This window comes from Mytilus edulis, chromosome 4 (genome assembly GCF_963676685.1).
Source record: "Mytilus edulis chromosome 4, xbMytEdul2.2, whole genome shotgun sequence".
Lineage (NCBI taxonomy): Eukaryota > Metazoa > Mollusca > Bivalvia > Mytilida > Mytilidae > Mytilus > Mytilus edulis.
In genome coordinates this window covers 70,804,071-70,824,523 of record NC_092347.1, presented here as the reverse complement: position 1 = coordinate 70,824,523, position 20,453 = coordinate 70,804,071, and the positions used below count along the sequence as shown (strand labels likewise).

Below are 20,453 nucleotides of genomic sequence, written 5' to 3'. Positions count from 1 at the left end.
AAATGAACTGCTCGAAAAACTGTATCAGCGGGAAATGAAGGGATATGATGTTAACTTTCAAATTGTATAAAATTCACCAAGAGTTTAAATGCTGTTTGAACTATGTGAAGTTTCCGTTTTTCATCATGTGGATAACTATACTCTTTCTATCGATTTGATTTCTTTGAAATTTTGGAAACATGTATTGTAATGATTTCATAAAAAGAATTTGAAATGATTAGCAAAATATGTATATTCGCCATGCTCCGATATTGCTTTTTTAATGCGAAGTTATTCATGGAATGACAAGGGCATTAAAATTTAAAATGAGCGTTTATAGTTGAATAAGCATAGAAATACAGACGTAACATGTTTGTGGAAAAAAGCGGTTTTTCTTTTTTTTTTTTTTTTGTCAATAATTCATCGGACTATAATGCAAAACCAATTAGTGCTACCTATTACAAGGCAGGGTTCATATTCAAATCTCCTTAAAGTATTTCTAACGTAATTATGATTTTTTATTAATCGCCGGATGTTACACATGTTAAACTGTGAAGGGTCTTATTTAAATCTCATTATCGTGTTCCAGTCATGAATGATCATGAATATGAATTTCAGTACTCGCTGGACGTAAAACATGTTAAATAGTCATTCACTATCATCATCATCATCCTATTGGAGAAAAAAAATCTACTTTTTTAATGTTAAATTCAAATTGAGAATATTGGTCTGCCAACTTTTATGATACGGGTGCAAATGCTTTATTTCACCTATAACCAGTATGGCGTCACGTAATCAATGTCAGTCAATGTTAGAAAGGCTTTATCATACCCCAAATCTGTATGACGTCAAGTCACAAAAAAAACATCTACCTGAGGTATATTATTAAATGTTCATGATATATAAAAAAAAAAAGAAGATGTGGTATGATTGCCAATGAGACAACTGACCACAAGAGACAAAAATGACACAGAAATTAACAACTATATGGCTTTTTCAATATTACACAACCATCAACAAATATAATCACGCGAGCAGAGCTCTCGTGGTTGTATTTTGTGTTTTGGGTTGATAAAGGTGTGATATTGAAATAGCCATATGATAATATTCTTTATCATATATTTGGTAGTAAATACAGTAGTTTTGAATATTTGATAAATAGCCTGCTGTTTAATCTTCATCGCGCAACTTTGATGCACACCGTTGTCATACCCTTAATCACACCACTTTACATTTTATTCCTTTTTATATCAATTCCTTTTTAATTTATGCAAGCTTCTCAAGAAATGTTTTCCCTCAAAATGGGTCCTAAATGAACGGTCTTTTGAGCGTGACGCGATTTAACAAATGACGTCACTGTTTGGCATGTGACTTAAAAACGTCGAGTTTTTATATTTTCTTGCACACGAAATGGAACTATCAAAAAGAACTCAATGAAATACCACACAAAACACACAAACAAAATATATAAATAGGTAACCCAAGTGATTAGAAGCAGTTCTTTTAAAGCTTATGAATCAAGACAAAAGAAGAATTGAAGGTAATCCGAGGTGCTAGGCATCATAAAGCAGTTAATATGTCTTCTCCTGTTGAAATATATAATAAAGCATATAATATACAGATTTTGCCATGTATTACTTTCTATCTATACATTTTATCCACATTATTGCGTGAAAAAGGACTAAAGTGTTATACTTTTCATGATAAAAGGTATACACTTAACTTTTCTATAAACTTGATGCTTTTGTGCATGCATGACATAAACATAATCATATTTGAAACATATTTACTGCACATATTATCCTAGTGTTATACTTCAATGCATTTTCGAAGACTAATTTGCTTTTGTACTTTCGACCGTGTCATTTTAAAAGTAACGGATATCATTAAACTAAATGATCAGATGTGTTTTCCCTCAAGTTATCAAAATCACATGCTAATCACGTGACACTTTATTGTGTACAAGTGTGTTGCTAGAATTAATCTTGTATCACATATATCATGTATATGATGGCGGAGATTGAAAAAAGGTAAATAAATGCTTTTAATTTTCATAATTTCAAAATTGATAGCAGATGATGTAAAACAAGTAATATAACAAAACTACTTAGCTCTGAGGATTTAAAACGACCAGTCCTTAATCAAATGGCTCATTCAAAAAATCAAACATATCAAACGAATGGATAACAACTGTCACATTCCTGACTCGGTATAGATTTACATATGTTGTAGATTGAACCTGGGTTTATAGCTTTCTATACCATCTAATTGTATGACAGTTGCATAAATTCTATTATAACGACAACAAACCAAACGGGCATGATAGGTAAAATATCGAAAATTTGGGTACAGGGATCAACATTGTATTATATGCGCCAAATTCATTTTCTTGTTCACATGTTGTAAAATGTTGTCAATTTTGAACTCTGAATTAAGATAATAGGGATAATACATTTAACTGCTGAGTGTATAGATATGTTACAGGCATTTTCTAAATTTAGGCATTTTGTAAAATGCATGAAATCTTTCGGCATTTTCTAAAATGCCTGTAAGATTCAATCATTTTACATAATGAATATTTTTTTTAGGCATTTTGTAACGAAAAATTGAAAAGTATTTTACAAAATGCCTGAAATTATTATATAGAATGAAAATATTTAAATCTCTAAATACCAGAGCAGTTTACATTAATTTATGATAATTACTGAATTAAAAAAAAATGTATAAATAATCCAAAACAAACAAGCACATAACTCGACAATTATCTTTTATTTCTCGAAATGATTTGGATGACAGAACTGTTATTCGATATATGTCCTGACTTTCTTGAAAATAAGTTGTTTGGCAAAATCTTAATTCAGTGCTTCCACCATATTTGGAGAAACCCGATCATCACACATATAGCTCTTTCGCAGCCTTTACTGAAAAAAACATTGGGTTGCGCAATAAGTAACCAATCATCAAATCAAAGAACATTATCCGAATTAGATGACTTCGGCTACAGCTTGAAATGGACTGAAGCAGATCTGTCCATGACTAGTGAGTCAAATATAGCAGGAGACGCTTCTCCTGTCAAAGCACTGTCATTTGACTGTTCTTTGTCTTTTTTCAAGAATTTGAAGGGATTGAATGAACTTTAAGCAGAGTGTGACCGGTGAGACGACAGGGTGAGCGTATACTGCTATGCATGCATCATTCGACATGCTATTTCACACTCATTAAAATGCCGCAATAGAATATGACATATGTAATGTATCTAGTGTATTGAGACACCCGAACATCGTATATGACTACAAATACAAGTCAGCTAGTATTTGTGCTCAATTATTACCCATCGTCTATAATATCATTACACCAATATCAAAAGTTTTGGAGCTCGTCAATATCCTTTTCCTTCTCAATCGAAAGTATACTCATCAAAGATACCAAAATTAAATTTTTCAACGCCTGAAGCGCATTTCAGCTACAAATAATCATCAGTGACACTCGATTGAAAACATTAAACGAGACCAAACTAAGTGCGCAGTTAAAGAGCATGCATGAATCAAATTTCCGAAAAATTTGATTAAATACACCCAAGGCAGAAGAAAATCCTTAACATTTCGAAAAATTCGAAGGTTTATAACCAGTTAATTTGTACATAATCACAAGGAAAATCTGAATTCAATAAATCCTTCGCAAAACTTCTAATATAGCAGGTTATATTTCGTTGTCTTTGTTTGAAGGATAGGAGGGCCATTTTTTCCATTCATTGAATACAAAAGTATTACACTACCACCTATGCCACCTATAGTAAAGGATGTACATAATTTTATGGACTCACTTTTGAATTTCAATTCACGTGAAACCGATGTTATTCTCTGTTCGCCAATGAAATCAGGTAAATATTATACATATAGACTATCATGGGTTTTTTTTAATATGAAACTCTCAGCAACCCGAGAAATCAAAATAATAATAACTAGTGTATGGTACAGACCGATCGTCGCCTTCAATGTATGTGGTATACACCGTTATATAAGAAGTAACAATTAGCATGGACATTTTAAAGATATATTGTTAAAATTACTGATATTGAGAATTATTTACAAATATAGTATACATATAAGGAAATTAAAAAGGTTTTTAATATATTTTTTTATCGTTTTTGCTTCTAGGTTTTGTTTCATATAATTTATTTCGTATTTTTTCTTCTATTGTTTTTCGGGTGTAAAATATACAATGAATTCAGAGATCCCGTAAATCATTAAAAAATATCAAAAAGTTAAGCTGTAGTCATGTTTTGCCATAAAAGTCATATCAAACTTCAAATTAAAAAAAGTAATAATGCAAATTTTTTTTTGTATAACTTAATGTCCCTTTGGTATCTTTCGTCCCTCTTTTAATGGCTAGTTCTTATCATAAAACTAATGTTCATGTACCTTTTACTAAAAAAAAACCATAATCTGTAAGTTTAGAAGATTTTCACATTTTTTAATTGTTTGCTTCCAGTTAACAATTCGCCGATGTATTTTCCGTATGCAGTGAACTCAGTGTTACCTTTCTCATAAAATTCCGATGATCGCAATACGCATAGATCTGTCATTGAAATAAAGTATTATCTTATTGTACATGTTATACACGTGCTTAATATCCATGCTTCTTTGTTAATTGTTTACTAAGGTGACAATTGGTTAACTTTTGCTTAAAAACACGACAATTTTAATTAGCTGCCATGTTGTCACATCATAATAGACCACGAGAATATATTTTTTACGATTATACGATACGAGTCAAAAAAATAATAAAATCGTGCACAGAAGACAACATAAAAAAGAAGATGTGGTATGATTGCCAATGAGACAACTATCCACAAAAGACAAAAATGACACAGACATTAACAACTATAGGTCACCGTACGGCCTTCAACAATGAGCAAAGCCCATACCGCATAGTCAGCTATAAAAGGCCCGATAAGACAATGTAAAACAATTTAAACGAGAAAACTAACCGCCTTATTTATGTAAAAAAAAATGAACGAAAAACAAATATGTAACACATAAACAAACGACAACCACTGAATTACAGAATCCTGAGTCTGGTCAAGAATTGAATAAACATTATATTTCACCAGTCACTCCTTTAAACACGGATGATAATCTACACACAACGAACAATTGGTTCTGCAATGAAAATCATGATCATTGCTCAACCGAAGAAAACTTACCTTCAGACACAGATAACAATCAGGAAAGAAATACAAATGGCCGATCTGATCAAGGAAATCATCATTTTTATACCTTCCGCCTCGGGAAAAAGCTCCCAACATTACCAAAGACAATTTGACTTTCACCAGGGAAAAAAACTACTAACTTTTAATGTGGAGGGAGTGAAAAAAAACATCAACCATCTAAAATATTTGGCAAAAGATCCTTCACTAATTATCTACTTACAAGAACACTTGCTTTGGGGTTTCGAAAAGGACTTTTTACAAAAACACTTTCCTCTGTACACCGTATTAATCCGTTCCCATAACGACGATGATCCTATTCTCAACTTTAAATCTCCACGTGGACAGGCTGAGACTGCAATTATGTTGCCACAGTCAATGAATAAATTCATACAAAAATTTTCAGACGGAAATACCAGAATTATGGCAATCCAGATAGTGCTCAACAATCAAAATATCTGCTTTAACAACACTTGTATGCCTACAACAAATTCGAAATCCGAGGTTAAATACAGAGAATTTTTAGACATCATCACTCACATTAAAGAAAAATATTCGGATTTAACAACAGTTCTCTGCGATGATTTACATGGGACATTAAAATCCTCTACGACAAATCATCATGACAAAATTCTACAGACTTTTACAATTAATCAAAATTGGATAAACAAAACTAACTCGTCAAAAGACACCTTTTTCCACCATAATGGCAAAGCAACATCTCAGATTGACTACATTCTGGCCACAAATGAGGACATAATTGATAAAATAACTATCATTGATATGTCATATTCAAACTTGTCAACACATGTACAAGTTCTGTGCAACCTAGCTGCAAAATTAACAACATTTAAAATTCAGTCAAAAAATCAGTAAACAGTTAAATACAAAATTGAATGGGACAGAGGTAATATAAGTCAATAGAAAATTAAACTGAATGCACTACTATCAGAACATTTTCAAAATGACTTAACAACAACAGAATTCGTTGGTTTCCTAACAGTATGTTTAAAGAAGGCGGAAAAACTTCCAATCCCTTCTAGAATCATTAAGTTAAATGGGCCTAAATTAAAAGTGTCACCTGAAGCAAAGGAGCTTCTCAAAATAAGCAAGCAAAAACACAAAGTATGGGATCTAAAAGACCGTCAAAGAGGAAATGATCAGTCTTATGTTGAACTAAAGCAAGCAAAATACAATGCCAGAAAAATCCTACGTAAAGAAAGGGCAATAGAAAAGGAAAACTTTTACCATCAACTTGAGCAAAATCCGTCAACAAAAACTTTCTAAAAACTTATTAAAAGAAATTTAAATACAGCAAATTCAAATACCCCGGTCATTCTACATGAAAATCAGGAAATACGCTGCCCGGCACATCAAAATGAAGTTTTTACAAAATACTATAAACAATCAGCAACTCCTCAAAATTGTGATCAATACGATGAAGATTATTTACAAATGTGTCAACTCCGCTGAAAGATCTAACTGGAGCTCGCACAGCTATTTGAAATTTAAATCATGAAGCTGGTGATGAATATGGGCTATTTGCGGAACATCTGAAATTGGCAGGTACAGAAGTTACGCCAATACTGAAACTTATTTTTGACCGAATAATTAAAGAAAGGAGAATACCTGAACAATTTAAATCCGGAATTATTACTCCCGTCTGTAAAAAGGGAAAAGATTGTAGTCTACTTGACAGTTATAATAGTTATCAAAAGTACCAGGATTATAATTTTATACGCCAGACGCGCGTTTCGTCTACATAAGACGCATCAGTGACGCTCAGATCAAAATAGTTAAAAAGCCAAACAAATACAAAGTTGAAGAGCATTGAGGACCATAAATTCCCAAAAGTTGTGCCAAATACGGTTAAGGTAATCTACTCCTGGGGTAAGAAAATCCTTAGTTTTTCGAAAGGTATTACTGTCTCCTCAATATTAGGAAAAACCTTTGAACACTCTCTACTAAATAAAATTATGGAAAAACTGAAAAATCATCCATCTCAACAATTTGGCTTCACACAATGTTTATCCCCATTCATGGCTGCTCTTCTGATATCAGAAGCACAAATAAACTCAAAACAAATGAAAAAAAATCTTCATTTGGCTACCCTTGACACAAGAAAGGCTTTTGATGTTGTCAACCATGACATACTCCTGGACAAGCTATTTACTTTTCTACATTGGTTAGAGGTATAGGGGGAGGGTTGAGATCTCACAAACATGTTTAACCCCGCCGCATTTTTGCGCCTGTCCCAAGTCAGGAGCCTCTGGCCTTTGTTAGTCTTGTATTATTTTAATTTTAGTTTCTTGTGTACAATTTGGAAATTAGTATTGCGTTCATTATCACTGGACTAGTATATATTTGTTTAGGGGCCAGCTGAAGGACGCCTCCGGGTGCGGGAATTTCTCGCTACATTGAAGACCTGTTGGTGACCCTCTGCTGTTGTTTTTTATTTGGTCGGGTTGTTGTCTCTTTGACACATTCCCCATTTCCATTCTCAATTTTATATTCCAAAGAGATATTCCACTGGACATCTGGGAGACCATCTACGAGACGTACCACGATCTAACTTCCAGAATTAATTGGAAAGGAAAATACAGCACTAGTTTCCTGATAAATCAAGGAGTCCGTCAGGGTGGTATTCTCTCTACCCACTTCTACAAAATTTATATCGAGGATCTGCTCATTCAACTGGAAGAGTCAAATGTAGGGCTTCATATCGGGACAATTTTTTCTGGTTGCCCAACCTGTGCTGATGACATTCTCTTTTTATCCAACTCAGATGAAGACATGCAAGAAATGCTCAATGCGGTCAACAATTATTCAAATGAACACCAATACACAATTCATCCATCTAAAAGTGTATTATTAAATCAGAACGCAAACTCATCAAATAAAAAACAAGGAGTCTCTATCAGCATGGAATTTAGGGGAAAGGAATTTAACAACATCTGACAGAGCCACTCATTTAGGAATAACTAGATCTTCAAAAAACGAAAACATGCTAATTATTGAAGACAATAAGCCTTGCAAGAAGAACATCGTACTCACTAATGCAAACTGAGGCACACGGCACAAATTGGTTAAACCCCTGCATACCTTATAATATATACAAAATATTTATTTTGCCACGTCTTCTTTTCACTCTAGAGGTACTACCATTGAATTTAACACAACTTAAGGCGCTTAGTGACTTCCACCTAACCTTTTTTAGAAACATTCAACCACTGCCAACTAGGACAGCCTCAGTAGGGATCTACTCGCTATTAGGTGCTCTTTCTCTTGAAGTAGAGCTTCATAAACGACAATTGAGCCTTCTCCACTCCATTTTAGTTTCTGAAAATCAAAATTTGAAAGAAATTCTACTACGTCAGTTCCGTGTCCAAACAAATAAAGGTACATTTTTAGAAAGAACTGATTCCGTTTTACAGCAATATAATCTGCCAACAATAGAAGAACTATGGGGTAATGCACCTTCAAAAATCAGCTGGAAGCATTCAGTAAGATATGCAATCTCAGTATTTTGGAACGACACTTTTAGGACTGAAAATAGATCAAAAATCAACATTAAATCGTCTAGATACAAACTCAATCAAAATTGGTGAATCTCACCCAGTTTGGAACTCAGATCTTAATATCCCGGGAGAAACAAAACGACCCATTGTCGTGGCAAGAATTTTTACAGTAACCTATATGTTACAATGTAATAAAGCAAAATTTGGGATCGAAAATGTAGATGCAACTTGCCCTATTTGTTTTACTGAAGATGAAAATCTGACACATTTTATCACCAGATGTCTAGCTCTCGAAGGAATTCGTAGAAATTATTTTGGCTCAATAAAACAGAGAATTATCCTTAAAATTGGAAATGATCAGTGGAATGAAAAATTTAGAAATAGAGACATTATCTGTCAATTAATTACTGCAGAAAACTTGCAACCGAATATTTACAGCACGATTCAGAGCTAATGAACAATATAGAGACTATCTCTCGAAAGATGTGTTATGACCTACATGTGAAACGTCTGAATTCAAGTAAATCAAAGTAGTAATAGTGGATTTTTATTACATCTTTACGTAGCCTATCAATCTTCATTTTCACCTCGTGCTTGGACTGTTGCACGCTTGATTGTATAACATCAATGGCTAAATTAATTATGTGGCTTGCAGTGCTTGTTTATGCTTGCCTCATTGACATTAAAACCTAAATAGCATAATTTCTAAACTGGTCTTGCTATGTTGTGTTGATTCAATACATCAACAATATTTTAACTGTAAAAATTCCAATTGCCGGGAACTGTTTACATTTAATCGTGTAAATAGATGTGTTATGGAAAATGAAAACTTTTAGTATGTGCATTTTAAAGTCCTATATTCTTAAATGGATCTCATCGCCAATTTTACCCGTGTAGTATAAGCCCTATTGATGATTAACAATATTGTGCCCGTGTATATAATTAAACTCATCATAGATACCAGGACTAAATTTTATATATACGCTAAAATTATTAAGCCATAAACTGTTTTAATCCTTATTGGATGTGCTCCTCATTAGTAGGAGGAAGTTACAGAAAAGAAGAAGAAGAAGCAGGTTAATACCTTAACGAAGATATACATGTATACTTTACCGGTGCGTATAGTGTAAAACTAAAAATCCATCGTCCCTCGAGTAATTGCCTAAAAAAAAGTGACATTTTTAATTTTGAGATGGTTCTTTAAACAGACATACAAGTTAAAATTTAGGTTTTTTTCTGTGAACGTTATTGAATGTCGATTTTGACGGCGTGTAAGCTGTCTAAAATTTCTAGACGTCTTAATAAATCTAAAATCCTTATGCGTGAGGAGGTCGGTTCTGATTGAGGATATCATGAAATCGTGACGTGAAGTGCTATCATATCTTGGTATAAAAAAAATGGAACAATCATTACATTTCTCTCGTTTGCATTGTTTTACATTTGACATTCCGAGGCAATTTATCACTGATACGGTATGAGCTTTGCTTTTTATTGAAGGCAGGGAACTATAGTTGTTAATTTCTATATCATTTGGTCTCATAGACAATCATACCATATCTTCTTTTTTATATTGTGTATCATTATGGTGAAAATTGATGCATTTATGTATGCCTGATTGTATATATTTATGTTGATCGTGTTAAATTAAACGTGATCTTGTAGCAAACAGATATATTTTTACAGTTAGGGGTTTTTTGCTTGTGAGAGAGCTGTCTACTTGGTCTTTTGTGGATAGTTGTCTCATTGGCAATCATACCACATCTTCTTTTTTATAGACAACTCTATTTATTGTTCAGAAAAACTTTCTTTTCTTAGGAGTGAAACGACGGAGAAAATAATTTAGTAACTTGCACAGTTTTATTGAAGTTTTTACCAAATTAAATTGACAATGGGAATGGAAACGTAACTGTAAGCGCTTAAGATTTATGATTGAATAATGGCATTTCCTGAAATTGAACAAGCAATTAATAGTTTGGTTTTATCTAATTAGTGATCAGTGTACATCTATTAGAGTATATAGAAAAATCTATGCTTTTAATCAGCATTGATCATAGTTAGTGAGTCAAGAAAGGTCACAATGCATAATATTAAAAAAAACGTTTGCTCTTTCCCTCACGTATTCACGATGTCCTCAATCTGGACCTATTCCCTCACGCATGAAATAATGAATATTTGAAGTTTTTAGAATTATTAGGAAGTCTATTAATTTCGGACAGCGTACACGCAGCCAAAAACGACATTCAATCCCGTTGACTGCAAAAAAAAATGAACCTGTAGGTCTGTAAATAGAACCATCTGAGAATTCAACTGCCACTTTGTTCGGCAATTACTTGTGGGACGATTGATTTTGTATGAGTTTTACTCTATGGACTACAGTAAATGATCCATGTATCTCTTCGTGAAAGTATTTCCCACAGCATAGCATTCTCCGATTTTCAATAATTTGATCAGTAGAATTAGAAAATTGCGATTTAGAAAAGTACATACCTTTTGAAGCGGTGACAATTATTCCATTCAAGCACAACCGGAAAATCCTCTCACGGTTTTCATTACAGAATCAGTTGTTCTGCGTGTGTAGCTATATATATATATATACATAGATTACCAGCCGTGTTAAAATGACAATAAAATTCTAAAATTTGAGAGAGGCGAAGTTTTCTAACTCAATGAACGGATGTTTTCTTTTTCTCTAATGGACATTGAGATAAACAAAAATATAAATGTTATGTGTGTCTTTTTTTTTTAATTTATCAAAGGTACACATTGGGTACATGAAATAGTGTCCATGCTTTTACATCGGACGACTGAATATAACAGCCATGGTGAACTGAATTTTTGTAACTTTGAATGTCAAAGTGACTGGGACCGACTGGAGAAAATGAACAGTCCAAGATTCTTCCACACACATTTGCCAATGGAGTATCTGCCAAGAAAGCACGTTGAAAATGGTTACAAAATTATCTATCTGAACAGAAACCCAAAAGACAGAGCTGTTTCCCAATATTTATTTTTACAAGGAAAGACAGGAGTACCTCCAATGACATGGAATGAGTTTTTTGAAAAATTCGTTGTCAATGGTAATGTCTCAATTTATCTATATATTTAACTCCTGTGTGCGTTTTTGTTAAACAATTGTATACACTGTTCTAAAAGCATTTTCAAACAAAAAGAAACACCATATCAACGGCATAGGTATTATTCATATAGAAATACTCCTTTTCTGGTTTTGGTTTTCTTTTGCCGTCCCCTCTGCTTTTTCATATCTTCAACGTTTGTATTAGATTTAAGTCTTTAAATAGTTTGGCCTCCAGAATCAGGTATTAATAGAAGTTTGATACTGCATTTTAGTACCGGTTAATTTTCGAAAATAAAAGATTGTGAGGAAAAAATAGTTTTTAGATAGTAGAAGTATAAGATATAGCATTCAAAGTTGGTTTGTATGAACGTCAAGATTTGTTTTGTATATTTGAGTGGCATTTTTCTCTTTTTTACAGTCCGGGTTATTTTCTCATTCGTACAGCACATAGGTCCAGAAATTATTGTTATGTTTTCAAACATGTGTTGTTCGCTCGAAATTTTCAATGCAATTTAATTGAAAAATGAGGTGAATTACATTATGGTTTGTATTCTATCTCTTGATAAATGCATGTCAATGATTTCAGAATAGGATTGGCTATCGATTAAAAGTCTCATTTGGACTTGGGTTTTTTTTTGGGGGGAGGGCACGTGAGACACTCTCATCCCTCAATTTTTTCATTCATTGTAACAAATAAATGAAAATTGTTGCAAAGGTTGCACACAAAAGAACATTTTCCACTGTTTAAACAATTGTTAATGAAATCTATGGAATTTGCCGTTTCAAAACATATGCACATATATTACATAACATTACAACTAAGTTTAGATATGTTATAAGTCTGTGCATTGATACACCAGTAAAGAGACATGAATTATAAAAATGAGCATCTGGTGCATTAGAAAAAAAACAAGTTATAAATTTGTTGCGTCCTTGGAGCTTTCCTTCATCGGGAACGCTAAAAGCCAAATATTTGAAGGCCAAGATTGTCTGAGAACCGAAAACGTTGCCAAAAAGGACCTTAAAATACAATTAGTATCCATAATAATATCAGATCGGGTGTTGTTTTTTTTTTTTATTTTTTTTTTTTTTTTGTCTATTCACCGATTCATTATTTACTGGACAATAAGTAATTTCTTTGTTCGTAAATTAAAACGAATATAAAGTTTTTACATTTGAATTTTCATTCTTCAGGACGCTGTTATCCAATCAGAACGTCGTTTTGATGTTAATTTGATATCATATAACATGAATCAGGACAATGACATGAACATGTGATACAGTTTCACAGGATTTAAAAAAAAAAGTCATAATCTTCTTTAAATTTCTAAATATTTTGTAACGAAAGGAACATACAATTAAGGAATTAACATTAATGCAGATATTTAAATTCACACACGTTAAAAGAAAATTGTACATTGTATTCCAATACTGGTAAAGCTGAAATTAACCTCAGCATAGTTAACATGCTGATTAAAATTATGATATCATAAACCCTAATATTGATGACTTCACCTTAAATAATCTCATACCTTCACGTTATAAGCAGTACAAGAAGATACGAATGATAATGCAGAATAATGCCTGCAACGAATTGAACAGAATTTCCAAGCCGTATAACAGGAGAAACATTTTTAAACAAACTTGTTGTAGGATATTCATCATAAATAGACAAATAAAAAATACCAGGCGCAGTGATTAAGATATAAACATATTTTCTGACTTTAATGTTTGATTCAGAATATGTCAAAAAAAGTTTTTAAAACAATTTATTATCTTGGTAGTACGTATAATTTCGAATAAATAAATATACGAGAAAAGATGAGTGCAAAATACAATTTGTTATTGAATCCTTGCGAAATCTACCTTTATTCAAAATAATTTTGTTTAATTTCAGATAATATATACGGTGGATGGTTTACCTTTACTAAACAATTTGAGAAAGCAATAGTTGAAAAAAGAGGAAGTATATTACCAGTCACTTTCGAAAAACTAAAGATTGTAAGTCAAAACTAATTCAAAACTTTTCATAACATTCATTTGACGTAGACGTACAAACGTATTTTGAATTGAAATTGCTTTTACGAAGACTTCGTTTAGGCATTGGTAACGACAAATCATTCTACTAGTATTCAAAATTGACGTTAACCAGAAGTTTAATATCAATGTTCGGGGATCAGCCCATGTCAGTTTTTTTTTATTATTTCAAACGAACTGTTTTTACAAAATATATAATTAGTTTAGATATTTTGTGGATTGTAAATTATGGCAAGAATTGTTTTTTTGATATTTGAAAAGAAAAATTGACCTTGCTCCTGTCGTTATTTGTTGAATCTTTTTTAACGTAGACGGATGGATGTATAACCTATATTTATTGAATATAGAGGATGTGCCTTACGTAGAAAATTATACAAATTGAAATCATACCTTATCTACATAAACTGTTGTCCTTAGATGACTGAAACAGTGATGTTCATAGTATCACATTCGGATCTATAATTATGCAACGGCAGTACATATATATCTGTGTTGAAAATAGTACCTGCATTTCCGCATCTATCGGTCATATGAGTATATACAGCTAAGCGGACTGAGTCGAAAATTGTTTTAGACGATTTTATGCTGAAATGTATATATCGTAAAAAAAACCATGATATTTCAATTGTTTTAAAGGAGCAAAGGTGAGGACATACACCTACTCTTTTTTTGGTTTCTCATCGCGTAAACGTAATTGATGCAGCATATGATAGAACGCAAACATAATCTTAAAGAGTCATAGATCATAATGATTATATTTTAATATTCATACGAAGGAATGTTTTACACTCTTGTCCAAGGTTATGGGCAGGGATATCACCTTCATACATGTTTAACCGTGCCACATTTTGTTCGTGCCTGACTTATCTCAGGAGCATGTAGTTCAGTGGTTGATATTGTTCGTGTCTGTTGTATTTATTTTCGTAAATTGGTTTTGTTTTTTTAAATTATACCGTAAGTTTTCTCAATTGAATAGTTTCATATTTTTCATGTCGAGGCCTTTTACAGCCAATCATATGTGGTTATAATCAATGAAATATGTTCAAAATTAATGCCATAAAGTCAACTTCAAAGTGTCTTAGACGAGAAGATAATGTTAAACAATGTACATTAAACTGAGAGGTTACAAGTTTGATAAAAAGAGATTTCGTAGAATAACTAATAATTATAATAATTTTATTATTGTATGCATAACAAATAATGTATCTATTCAATGTATATGTTTCAAGTTTTCTTTTAGGCAACTATTTCAACTCTTCTGGAAATGGCATCGTTTCTTGGTATTTCAGTTGACGACAGTTTTATCAAAGAAATCGCAGATAAATGTGCTTTTGAAAATTTGAAAAAGAATAAGATTGACACCACAGTATCTATACACCCTGAAGGCCGATCAACACTATGGCGAAAAGGTAAAAACATTGGTCTTCAAGTTTGGCTAAGTATGTTTCTTAGAAGAATTCAAATGTTGTCTGTTCTACTGTGCCGTATTTTGGTGATGTCGATTTCAGCTTTTCTATCTTATTAAAATATAGTGGTATCTACTTAAAACTTTTCACTGTAAAGTTTCATATTTACCCTTTAATCGAAAATCAAAAGGCTAAGTTTGAAAAGAAACTATACACAAAAAGTAACTTTTAAGCAACAAATGATAAATTTGATTAATATACGTAATATTATCTTAATGGATGTGTGTTGATGACAGAGCTTAAGTACATGCAGTTGCGTAAACTAATACAAACCGTGATCTTTTTAAGCTTGAAATGAAGTTATGATATTACAATGGTTTTATCAAATCCAATACAAAAATCTTCCTTAAAAACTATTGAAGTTGTGTATTGAATACCCATACCAGAGACACGTAATATATTTATTTAGATTTAAGAAGATGAGGTAAGAGTGTCAATGAAACAACTTTCCACCCAAGTAATTATTCGTAAACGTGAACCATTATAGGTCAAAGCACGCTCTTCAAGACAAAGCCTTAGCTCTTTAACACGGAGCTTTGGCTCACCCCGAACAATAGGCTATGAAGGGCCCAAAAAATGACTAGTGCAAAATTATTTCAATGGGGAAACCAACAGTCTTATCTGTATAAAAAACGAGATACGAAAAATATGTTTGAACCCCATTAACAAACGACAACCACTTAAGATCAGGTTTCTGCCGTAGGAAAGACGCAAACAAATGCAGCGGTTTTAATAGGTACCAACCTTCGCCTTTACCTGAAACAATAGTGTAACATCACAACATAGAAATATGTATGCAATTCAGGTGAATCGATGTGATTGCTAAAAAGGGTACTATTTATTAGGGACCAATGACCATGACTGTAAGCAATGGGTAACAGTAAAGACTTCAAAACCCATACCGTATAATAAGCTATATATAAAAACTTTCCATTGTATAACAGACAGTTATCATTTATAATAGTTAAAAATATATTGATAAATTGAATTTTTTCGTTTCATTTTAGGAATAATTGGAGACTGGGAAAACTGGTTTACAGTGGAACAAAATGAACTGTTCGAAAAACTGTATCACCGGGCAATGGAGGGATATGCAGTTGACTTCATATACTATTCACCAAAACATTAAATGCCGTTTGAATGATGGGGATAATATGTCTCTTTTTATTTATTTGCTTGTCTGCAATTTCAATGCTTTAAAATTATGAAATCATTTAAAATAGTGATTTTCTAAAAAAAAAAGAATAATAAACGATTAGCAAAATATTAAAAGAGAGGCTAAATAAACACTGTTATATACGCTATGCTCCGATATCGCAATTTTCATTTGAAGATATTTGAAGAATGGCAAATGCTTAAAAATAAGGATGGTATTTAGTGGCGACATAAGAATGTTAAACTCTGGTGCAGAATGAGCGTTTATATTTGATTAAAAAGAAACATATAACTTGTTTGGGGAAGAATGCGTGGGGTGTATTTTTTTTTTTTTTTTTGTGATCAAATGAAGTAAACATATATAGAAAAAACAGCTATTAAAAACAAATATGATGAAACATTCATGTTCAGATGGCACTCTTATTGTATCTATAATACTAAAATTACGAGGTCAAATTTGTCAGCCGTCATCGGGTAAAAACGACAAATCAAAGAATTCAACTCTATATAGAACTAATATAGGACAATGGTGTAGATTAAAAATTACACCACTCCAGACCCTTTTGTTTTCCACATAATTAATATTGCCAATAATTAACAAGTTCCGGGTCGAATCCGATACTGATACCAATAGTATATTCACCTGTTAGGTAGCAATACACAGTTAGGAGTTTAGTTTCGCATTTTGGCCCCTGTGGATTTTTCAAACAGGAAAGTTATTGTGTAATAAAATTCATTTTTAGACAGCTGAGTGCTAATTTAGCATTCAAAGGTGGTTTATAAGTGCATCAAGATTATTTTTTACATGTTTTATGGGCTGTTTTCTGTTTGACAATCCGTATTTTCATAGTTAGACCGGCCATCGGTCCAGAAATTGATGTAATGTTTACAAACATTTTTTTTTCTACACGAAGTTTTTGACGCAATTTTACAAAAAAATGAGATGAAAGACATGATTTTCCTTGGATTTGCTGAATGATATATGTACACAGTTTCAGAAAAGGTATTACTTCAAGCGATTGAAATTCTACTTTTAGCCAAATTTTGGGGAAATATGTGACATCTTTTCCCCCTTTTTTGCAATATTTTATAACAAATAAATGCAGATTGTTGCCATGGATACACCCGAAAGAAATTATATTTTACCATTTTATATACTGGATATAAAATCTATGGAAGATTCTGATTACATACATATGCCCATATATGACACAAACAGTAAGCTTGATATTGCAAGAAAGCAATGAAAAGGGGATGGTAAAATTTATAAGGGCAAATTTTAATATTTTTTCCTAACTGTTTATTGCTACCTTAGCTATTACATTATCTGTACGTTCCGCATTTGACAGGCGCACCGCCAAACGGTGTATTTAGGATTTTGCTATATACACGGGTCATAATCAAAGGGCTGACACTACTAAGTTCTAACATTGTCAAATTGTTCCTTATTGTAGTTTTATTCAGCAATCAGCAAGACTTTCTAAGATAACTAATACAGGACAATGCTGTTGATTAAAAAATACTCCATTCCTGGATAGCTAGGACCTTCTGTTTTCCAAATAATTACTATTACCAATAATTCGACGGGTTCAAACAGAAAGATTTGAAAGCAAAAAAAACTGTGTATCTTATAATCGACATGACTTTATCAGATGACAATACCAATTACTAAAATAAGGCTTAGGCATAGTTATATACTTTAAGTCAGTCACGGACCCGCGATATCACGGGTGTGTACTTGTACTACATATATTTCATTGTTATGGTTTGATTTCAATCACACTAAAATTTATAAAGTAATATCACTTGATGATGCGCGTTTTATTCAATATTATTCTTAAAACTATTCAGTTTCCGCGTATCATAACACTTGATAAAGGTTGTTGTCTTACCCGTCAAACGTATACTCTTGAACCATATAATCTACGATTTAAATCCAAATTGCATTCTTATGTGTCATTTAACTTGTTCCATTTATACACAGTATATGTAGACTTTTTTCTCTATACTATAGAAATAGTTGTGCTAAAATAGCTGTGCTACTTTTTTTCTACTTCGGGTATTATTTGTAAAACTTTTTATTATATGTAACTCGATCACGTAACGGCAATTAAAAAAAGTTATAAAATGAATCTGACAATCGTTGCTATTTGGTGGGAAAGGTTTCTGTTTTTCCGATGATTTTGTCGTGTTTAGAAAATAGTATTTTTTTTTCTTACAATCTGCACGAATTGTCAGCATGCTATTACTTCTTTTATTGACTATGACTAGATCTAGTGTATACATCTAAATCTTAAAATTACCTTTACAAAATTTATCTATTTTAAACCAATTATATGTCAATTTGATATGAATAAGAGTGACCAAAGATACCAGAAGGATAGTCAACTCATAGATCGAAACTAAACTGATAACGCCATGGCTAAAAAAAAAGAAAGACAAACAGACAGACAAATAATAGTACAGAAGACACAACATAGAAAACTAGAGACTAAGCAACACGAAGCCCACCAAAACTGGGGTTGATCTCAGGTGCTCATGAAGGGTAAGCAGATTCTGCTTCACATGTGGCCCAAGTCGTGTTGATTATGTTATTACAACTCAGGTAGGTCGCATTCGTGAAAAGGGAATGCTATTTTAGTTACGACATAAGGAACATATCCGATATCATCTGTGAAAAGGTGATTCCATAACGGTCAACCAACTTGTGATGGCGTCCGTAAAATTTACGAAGGGATGATTTCAAATTCACCATTTGGACCTCTTGGTTTAATGGCTACTTGTGAGCAGCAATCCTCTATTAAGGAAATCATGGTAGGAAAACCAAGGCCCGAAATATCGTATCGATTTGGAGATGTATGCTCCTTATGTAGACGCTGCTGGAATGTTGCTACATAGAAATGGAAAGTTCATAATTGAGAAACTGAAATCATCTCTTTTGTCGTAAAGTTTAGTTTTCAACCGATCCTCATTGTCAATTTCTAGATGTAAGTCAAGATATGAGGCACACTCAATTGTATCTGTAGTATTCTTTATCTCTAATTCGATGGGATAGATTAGTTCAAAATACATGTAGTCACCAAATTTTGTATTATTTAGTGAGAAAGGTCATCTATATAATGGAACTTAAAGTTAAAGGATATTGCTAACTTCTTATCTTTTTTCATAAGAAGTTCCTGTATGAATATAGCTATCAAAGGCACCAGGATTATAATTTAGTACGCCAGACGCGCGTTTTGTCTACATAAGACTCATCAGTGACGCTCATATCAAAATATTAATAAATCCAAACAAGTACAAAGTTGAAGAGCATTGAGGATCCAAAATTCCAAAAAGTTGTGCCAAATACGGCTAAGGTAATCTATGCCTGGGATAAGATAAAATTGAGAATGGAAATGGGGAATGTGTCAAAGAGACAACAACCCGACCAAAATAAAAAAACACAACAGCAGAAGGTCACCAACAGGTCTTCAATGTAGCGAGAAATTCCCGCACCCGGAGGCGTCCTTCAGCTGGCCCCTAAACAAATATATACTAGTTCAGTGATAATGAACGCCATACTAATTTCCAAATTGTACACAAGAAACTAAAATTTAAATAATACAAGACTAACAAAGGCCAGATGCTCTTGACTTGGGACAGGCGCAAAAAATGCGGCGGGGTTAAACATGTTTGTGAGATCTCAACCCTCCCCCTATACCTCTAACCAGTGTAGAAAAGTAAAAGCATAACAATACGCACATTAAAATTCAGTTCAAGAGAAGTCCGAGTCTGATGTCAGAAGATGTAACCAAAGAAAATAAACAAAATGACAATAATACATAAATAACAACAGACTACTAGCAGTTAACTGACATGCCAGCTCCAGACTTCAATTAAACTGACTGAAAGATTATGATTTCATCATATGAACATCAGGCACAATCCTTCCCGTAAGGGGTTTAGTATCATACCATCATAACATATATGAGAAGAACATAACCCGTGTCATGCCAACAACTGTTTTTAGAATA

The 20,453-nt window shown here is 32.6% G+C and overlaps 1 protein-coding gene across 2 annotated transcripts; it reads left to right on the top strand.

The window, feature by feature from the left end:
- Positions 1 to 1,942: 1,942 nt before the first annotated feature.
- Positions 1,943 to 18,572, top strand: LOC139520432 (sulfotransferase 1B1-like). Of its 2 annotated transcripts, none has more exons than XR_011663887.1 (6): positions 1,943 to 2,009; positions 3,705 to 3,859; positions 13,680 to 13,783; positions 15,060 to 15,228; positions 16,293 to 17,090; positions 17,756 to 18,572. XR_011663887.1 is itself a non-coding variant. In XM_071313034.1 (6 exons), exons 1-6 carry the CDS (start codon positions 1,981 to 1,983, stop codon positions 16,412 to 16,414), a joined length of 900 nt encoding a protein of 299 aa, XP_071169135.1. In that variant the 5' UTR covers positions 1,955 to 1,980; the 3' UTR covers positions 16,415 to 16,647. The 2 variants fall into 2 exon arrangements, 1 of the variants encoding a protein (XP_071169135.1); XM_071313034.1 differs by lacking the exon at positions 17,756 to 18,572 and adding an exon at positions 11,463 to 11,783 and having other exon boundaries at positions 1,955 to 2,009; positions 16,293 to 16,647.
- The last annotated feature ends 1,881 nt before the right edge of the window (positions 18,573 to 20,453 follow it).

Bases quoted from the DNA above. Each gene is read 5' to 3' on its own strand.
- LOC139520432 (XM_071313034.1), top strand. From the start codon at position 1,981: ATGTATATGATGGCGGAGATTGAAAAAAG. The intron at 13,784-15,059 runs GTAAGTCAAAAC...GTTTTCTTTTAG, and splicing joins CTTTCGAAAAACTAAAGATT to GCAACTATTTCAACTCTTCT. The intron at 15,229-16,292 runs GTAAAAACATTG...GTTTCATTTTAG, and splicing joins ATCAACACTATGGCGAAAAG to GAATAATTGGAGACTGGGAA.